At 38.8% G+C, this 7,699-nt stretch overlaps 1 protein-coding gene across 1 annotated transcript; it reads right to left on the bottom strand.

Annotated features, from left to right (window-relative positions):
* Positions 1-474: 474 nt before the first annotated feature.
* LOC121956137 (sodium- and chloride-dependent GABA transporter 1-like) lies at positions 475-3,722 on the bottom strand. The gene is made up of 4 exons (XM_042504258.1): positions 3,653-3,722; positions 2,264-2,364; positions 1,220-1,387; positions 475-681 (listed from the first exon to the last, which is right to left on the bottom strand). Exons 1-4 carry the CDS (start codon positions 3,684-3,686, stop codon positions 571-573), a joined length of 414 nt encoding a protein of 137 aa, XP_042360192.1. The 5' UTR covers positions 3,687-3,722; the 3' UTR covers positions 475-570.
* Positions 3,723-7,699: the final 3,977 nt, after the last annotated feature.

Below are 7,699 nucleotides of genomic sequence, written 5' to 3'. Positions count from 1 at the left end.
GTCCGAAAGAAATAACCATTAGGTGGATCACACTCGTGCAGCAGTAGTCTTCTAGCAGAGGAGGTGGCAGGACTGGGGGCGACTCATGATAAACAGATAGCGAGAACAGAGCAAGTCATGTAACAATAATTTAACTATGAGCCAGTACCAGAAATCAAGGCTAAAGACAGAAAAGGATTGTAGCCTGCTGATATAAAAGTTATCTTTCCTTGCCTACAGTCTAAATCAGTACCCTTTCCCCCAACCAAGTATAATGAGACATAAAACCAATAAGGGTGGATCTTCTTCTTTGTCATGGCATGTTATAACCTAAAGCTAGCTAGCATACGTTACAGCGAACTGAAAAGATTCAGCACTTGACATGGCTTAGTCTGTCTGTCCGAACGACCAAAATAAATCCAGGTTGTGTGATACACTGGCAACCACTTGTGCTTCATGCAACAGCAGTGTGATGACATTATTGCAATAGGGGGTTGGAGGAGGAGTGTGACATCTAGTGGCTAATGGTATCCATGGCACCTTAAAGTAACATGCTCTTCTTGAATACAGAAATCCATATACAAGTACATTTCATACTGACAGGTCTGACATCGGTTCCATCTCTGCTTCAGTTAGGAGATGTGGTTTGTTTGTCTTTGGACCGACAGGGTCACTAATAGGATGCCACAGGACCACCAGACGCTGAGGATAAAAAAAAAAGGACAATCACACAGAGTTATAATTTTAAAAAAAATCAACCCTTTAAGACCTGAGCAAATTGATTAGATTTCCTTCAAAAAAAAGGAAAGAAGGCAATGAGCAACTTCAGAAGAAATGACGAAGGACAAGACAAGAAAAGGACAAGAAATTACTTAAAAGTTAGGTATTCAATAGCAAAAAACAATAAAAAAAAAAATTGCAAATAAACAAAGACATTACCAGAAAAAACATAATAATATTAACAATAATAATAACAGCAAAAATAACAATAAATCTGAAAAATATATATCATAAAATAGTCATATTTATAAATATAGTTTGAACAACTTCACATTTTTTAAAAATATTTTTCCAAATCTACTTATTTCTTGTAGTTTGCAGAACATTTCTTGCCGAGTAGCTTATTTTACCCTTTTTTTTCTTTTCTTTTTTTTTTTTTAAAGCAAACCAATTCATAAATGGTCAAAGAAAAGTGATGTCAGTCCAGGTTTCAAAGACTTTAACACATCGGTGCTCTCACCTGTCTGAGGGTGCCCTCTGTGAAGCAGATCTTGCTGACAGCCCATATGGGTACTGCAACCACAGAGGAGAGGGCCATGGCCCAGCCCAGACAGTAGGCCCAGTCTGGGTACACATAGCTCCCACTGGTTAGGGGCTGGTATTCCAGGAAGGAGCAGATGAAGCAAACCTTTTAAGATAAGCAGAGGAACAAACTAATACTTCTCTGGACAAACATGTTCACACTGTGATGTTCTCCAGCTTAATGGAAGATTATTGACATTGTTCTGTTTATAAGATACAAGTTTTGCTTGTGCAATCACAATAACTCAGCTGCAGTCAGAGGAGTCCCTCAGGGGAGCAATTTGAAAACACACACACACACACACACACACACACACACACACACACACACATATATATCAAATACATTTACATTTTTTTTACATTGTTTTTTTTTTCAAACCATTTAATTGTTGTTTTTTTCTGTTTATTTGTTTGTTTGGGTAATGTCTTGTGAAACTACCCATTGCCTTACATGTTAAGCCTATTTTCTCAGGGTACAAGGGGTGAAAGTATGTTTATTGACTGATTGATTGATTGATTGATTTTGACTGATTGATTTTTTTTTTTTTTTTACATATATGTATTTTTTTAATTTAAAATAATTAAATTCAAAGCTTATGTAGGTTTTACGTGTATAAGCAAAAATAACTTCCCAAATATATGCAAAAATATAAATAATAAGTTAATATTCACTACAAGGTCGTATTGGATTTTAAACCAAGCCACTCACATGGCCCGCAAATATAAATGAAACCTAAAATAAAATAGTAACTCATCTGAGTCTACTGTACTAAATAAGCACCATGTAACCACATTGTTTGAAGACCTGTAATAGTGCAACACCTTGCATGTATTGCTCAGGCACATGTTGCTAACTCTCTGTGAACATCCTCTTATTGTTGCTGATTGTCCAACCCTAAACTATACCAAAGCTGGTGTCATGTCACCTCATTTCTCTTTTGCTTCAGACTCCTACTGCAGTTAACAGTGTGTAACTCACCACGCAGATCAGAGGGGTGAAGTAACGCCAGCAGAGTTTGAAAAAAAAACACGGCTTCTGTCCGGTCATATCTTCAACTGCATTGCACATCTGTTGAGCCCCTGCATGATTGTCACAGATTGTTATTAACAATTTAAAAGCACAGGACCCCCGCTTATTGAAGCATGATGTATGTCACAGTTGTTATTGGGTTGTAACTACTTAATGAAATATGTTTGTGTTTGTATGGAGCCCCAAAACCAACAAAAGGCATTTCAGTGTTATCAGACTATTAAAAATGCTAACACTTACATCAATAAATTACAATAAATAAAATATACTAGAATTATAGCTTTCCAGTCTCAGATTACATCTATGTCTGTAAAAACACTGTTGCTTCACACACATCCTCAACCCTGTAGCACATAAGAGCTCTCCAATTAGCACAGTTTCAAGAAGGACACCCAAGATAAGTGTCACCAGTTCTGATCAAATGTCTCCCCATCTGCTCCTGAGTTATGATGCTGGCTAATGGTCAGAAAAGTGTTTTTGCAGTGCATTATGATGTCACAGTGAAGCTGACCTTTGACCATTTGGATATAAGATGTATTCACTTCATCATTACCTCTTACAAGTCAATTATTTGATTTTCTTTTCATGATTAGTGTATGGAAGTGGTTCTTGAGTTATGGCCTTAATAACAAGCATGTTTTATGAGGTCACCCTAGGCCACCAAATTTCAAACAGTTCATTCTTGAGTCCTAGTGGAAGTGTATCAGATTTAAGAAAAATCCCTACAGGCTTTCTCCAGATATTGTTTCCATGAGAATGAGACCAATGCAAGGTCATGGTGACCTTGACTTTTGGGAACCAAAATCTAAACAGTTCATTGTTGAGTCCATATGGACATTTGTGCCAAATTTAAATAAATCCCCTTAAGTTATTTTTGAGATATTGTGTTCATGAGAATGAGATAGACAGGGTTACAATGACCTTGGCCTTTGACCACCAAATACCAGATATTATGGCCATGAAGCTGGTTCAATTTCCTAAATTTAACATTAGTGTGAACAAGTGTTATTGTAATAGTTTTAAAAGACATCATGTCTTCCATGAAAATGCATAATGTCTTCATGGGACATAGAGTACACATTAACCTTGGCCTTTGACCTATGAACACCAAAACCTAATATGTTCATTGTTGAGTAAAACTGGATTTTTATGCCAAATTTAAAGAATTTCCCTCAGGGTGTTCTTGACATATCCCATTCTTGAGTATAGGACGTATGCATAAGGATGGACAACTCGAAAACATAAGTGAATATCTCTTGAAAAGATACTGTAGCTAGACAGTACCATTACATCTGGGAAACTACATAATAACTAAAACATGATATTAATACCACTTACCAAAGGCCCAGCCAGAAGCCACACACTGGACCATAGAAATAAATAATATACATGCTCCATTAGCAGCATAGTAATCAATCAGCTGGAATAGGTACACTCCGCCCTGAAGAACAAGGTACACACATGTAAAGCCACTTAAAATACACTTCCAACATGAGAATAAGTTTATTGTTAGCTGTTGTTCTGTAAGGTTCCTAAGGCTTGTGCAATACCTGAGTCGTGACAGAGATCTGGATGATGAAGCTGATAGAGCAGAAGATGATGAGGAAGATTTCTCGGCGCCAGGGTCTGCGCAGCTGTCCCGGGAACATGTCAATCACTGTCAATGTAATTGTTTCCAAACCTGCAAACTAATACACACAGAGACAAAAAATAGAATAACTTAGCAAATTCAAACCAGATTTAAACTAGCCAGTTCTCACTCCCAGGGCATCAACTATCAACGCTTTGCCTTTAGCATTTTTATGAAACTGGCCTTTCAGTTAACTCCACTGTAAACCCACAGATGGCAATACTTGAGCAAGTGACATAGTATAAAGAACTAAAGAGTCTGCATAGGGTCGCAGGGAGGAAAGGTGGACAGGTTAAACAAGACTTTTCAGCAACTTCAGTACATGTCTGTGCCAAAAGTCTAACCAAAAGTCAGTGTTTTAACATGACACAATTTACCTACAGTCGTCATGAACTGATGTCACTCACAAGGCATTTACGTTACATCATTGTTACAAACATACTCATTTTATCCTAAAACATACATACTGTATAACCTCTAAACCTAACCAAGTAGTTTTGTCATTTAAACCTTACTATGACCCTTTCGCATTAACCACCTGTTACAATGTGTTTGAGCAGTGTGACACAGAAACGCTAAAGGGTGCCCTGTGCGTCACTATGAGATGTCCAGGGACATTTGCACAGCAGGGGTGACGCGAATAAACGGCATGAAATTGCGTTTAATTTGGAGGCGAATTTGACGCGCCTGCCTAGTCACATGAGGGGCAACTCAATTTTACAAATAAATTAATCTAAATTCTAAAAAAAAAAAATTGCGCCGGGGATATCAAAATGGACTCAACATCAAGTGTTGAGACCTGGTGCTTATTTTGCTTAGTTACGAGACACCTATTACACCAACACAAGGGGCTTTTTCATTTTAAGATCAAGGCTGTGAATGTTGGAACTCCTATTTTACACTTTCCATAGAAAATTCAATAGACTTTCCTTCACCTGTCTTTCATACCAGCCCTGTAACAAGGTACATATCCTGCAGGACTCCTTGTTTACACATCTACCTAAAGCACTGAGATTGAAATGATCTATATATCAGCAGTCTGTTCACCCTGCTGCTATCTGGAAAAAGATACAGAAGTATCTGCTGCCGTATCACCAGACTACAGAGCAGCTTCTTTCCCCATACTGTGAGAATCCTAAATTCCTTTTTCATATTTTATTTTTATTTATATTTTCCTTTTCAAAAGTTAATACCTTGAGGAGACTTTAATACATAAAAAAGTGTAATTCTGTTGTGTGAACAAATGCACATGGTGGGATGATGTGGCACTTGGTTATGTTTAGACAACACAAGCACATGGCAAACAATGTCAGAATGTCAGCGAATGCTCATGTTTGCACGGATGGCTAGGATTAGGGAAAGGGAGCAGGTAGGGTATGGAAAAAAACCCCAGTACATTCAGACAGTAAGCCAGAACCAGAATGCTGCGAGAAAGTCTCAGTTTAGTTGGACCCACCTGACACCCCTTCTACCCGCCTTAAAGATGCCCTTGTGCTCCTTATATTTTGCTGCTACCTGCAGCGTTTCACCTGACGCTGTTTTGCCAGGTTTCATGCGGATGTGTCAGGATGCAGTCCAGCCGTTCACTGGTGTATAATAACTGCACGACTGCCTCTCTCCGGCTGTGTTCAATCCAACACTGTCCAGCAGCGTTTCACACGAAAGGGGGCTTTTGGTGCTGTAATCTTTTGCAAAGCTGTCAAAGCAGCAGTATTTTACAAGTTTGGAATGTGAACGGGCTGATTCACAGTGTATACTCTTGATGCTTCTTGTGTGGCCCTATAGCTCATAGTCACTACATGTTTTGTGTCCCTTGAGGCTGAATAATAATCATTTCATGTGTTGGTACCCTTTCATTCATGGAATTACATGATTACCGTCCTTTCCTCTCCATAGCAAGAAAAGTTCCTATCCCAGGTCTTTCCCTTCTTTTCCTCAATTTTTTTTTTTTTTTTTTTGTGCATTATCAAAGAGTCCTTGGTTTAGCGTGATGAGGTCTCCAGTGGCAAATGGGAGGTTTTAAAATCCCTTTTCAGCTGAAATCACCTCCTTTCAGCTGTGTTTTGACTGGCTAATATATTACCAATTTGTTCCCAGGTGCAATAATCCAAAGAAACCATTTCTTCTTATTTTGCAGCTATGTTTTGTCATACCTCTGGTTAATCTTTTGGCCAACAATCCGTACCCATCAAAAAAGAAACAACCTCAGTGTTTGTGTAGTTACTTAGTTAGTTAGTTTATTTCTATTTCAAACATGTAAAGAGAAATGACAAACATGAATGAAATAAATGAATGAAAATACAACAAATATAAAAAATTATACAAAAAGGTCACAAAAGATTCTCAAACACTATGTACATAATTTGGTTTACATATCCGAAAAAGAGCGGGAAGAAATATGCACTTATTTAATCCCACCTTTTCTCCATAAATCCCTACCAATAGCTTCTGCTATTGAAATGGATGAGGGAAAGTTTGCTGTATGCCTTAATACTCTTGTTGTACTGTTCATCTGTATAAAAGTTACAGTTATTGTTGGTAAAGGAGAAAAAAAATATTGTCCAGGTCTATTTCACATTCCAAATCTTGTGTGTTGTGACCAGTGTATTCAAAAGTTTTGGGATCCAGTTGGTCATATTCCCTGATGCTCTGAGTTAGTATGCAGTTATAGTTTCCAGGTGTTTGTGGATGATTACCTTCAGTGTGTTTCATGGTTGTGTGTAAGGTTGCTTGTTACCTCATTTACAGTTCAGTTAATGATGTCATTAATAAGCCTCCAAATCCTCCATTTTTCTGATGAACAATACCTTGGCCTCCTCATGTGATCCATTTAGCTTAATGAAAACCTTGCAATTTGATGTATTTTGGATTTTTCTCTGTTTATTCAAGAGGCGTGCTTTTCTGGCTATGTCGGCGTTATGCTTGATAAATGCTCATTCATGAAGACGTTTGATCCTTTTAGCTTCCTTCCTTGTTTAAGCAGTGTGGTCTTGTGTTTTCTGTTGACAAACCTTAAGATGACAGGTTTATTCGCTGGCATTCCTCCTCTGAAGAGGATGGTATGCCTCTAAGATGTTACAGTCCAGCTCTATCCCTCTGTCGAGCTAACGTCCAGGTTCCCTGGGCTCTCCCCCGTTGTAAGCTGCCATTGCCCAAGCATATGACTGGGGTTTAAGTGGAGCCCAGTGATGATGACATCGTCCATACTAGTGTACTGCTCCAGGTCAGCGACCCTGCTCTCCAGGTATGCTAGCCGCTTATCCTTTTCCGCGTTCTGGATGCGGAGCGTCTTCACCTCCTCGACCAGGTCCGGAATACTCTATTGCTGCTGCCTAACCGCAGAAATCTCCTCTGTCAGGAATTCAAGCAACTGCTCGTGTTTTAACGGGAAGCAAGAAAAGGGACCATATTTCTCCTGTTTTAGCTTCTCTGCACTGGCTCCCTGTGAAATCCAGGATTGAATTTAAAATCCTCCTCCTTACTTACAAAGCTCTAAATGGTTAGGCTCCATCCTATCTGTCACAGCTCATAGTTCCTTACCAACCCTCAAGATCACTGCGCTCTGAAAACGCAGGGTTACTTGTGGTTCCCAAAATTTCCAAAAGTAGGTTAGGAACCAGAGCCTTCAGTTACCATGCTCCTCTCCTATGGAACCATCTTCCATTTTCGGTCAGGGAGGCAGACACCGTTTCAACTTTTAAGGGTAGACTTAAGACCTTCCTCTTTGATAAAGCTTATAATTAGGGCTGGCTCAG

This window comes from Plectropomus leopardus, chromosome 17 (genome assembly GCF_008729295.1).
Source record: "Plectropomus leopardus isolate mb chromosome 17, YSFRI_Pleo_2.0, whole genome shotgun sequence".
Lineage (NCBI taxonomy): Eukaryota > Metazoa > Chordata > Actinopteri > Perciformes > Serranidae > Plectropomus > Plectropomus leopardus.
This window is presented reverse-complemented; position numbering and strand designations above follow the sequence as displayed.

Bases quoted from the DNA above. Each gene is read 5' to 3' on its own strand.
- LOC121956137 (XM_042504258.1), bottom strand. From the start codon at position 3,686: ATGGTCCAGTGTGTGGCTTCTGGCTGGGCCTTTG. The intron at 1,388-2,263 runs GTGAGTTACACA...TTATCTTAAAAG, and splicing joins TCACCCCTCTGATCTGCGTG to GTTTGCTTCATCTGCTCCTT. The intron at 682-1,219 runs GTGAGAGCACCG...TTTTATCCTCAG, and splicing joins CAGAGGGCACCCTCAGACAG to CGTCTGGTGGTCCTGTGGCA.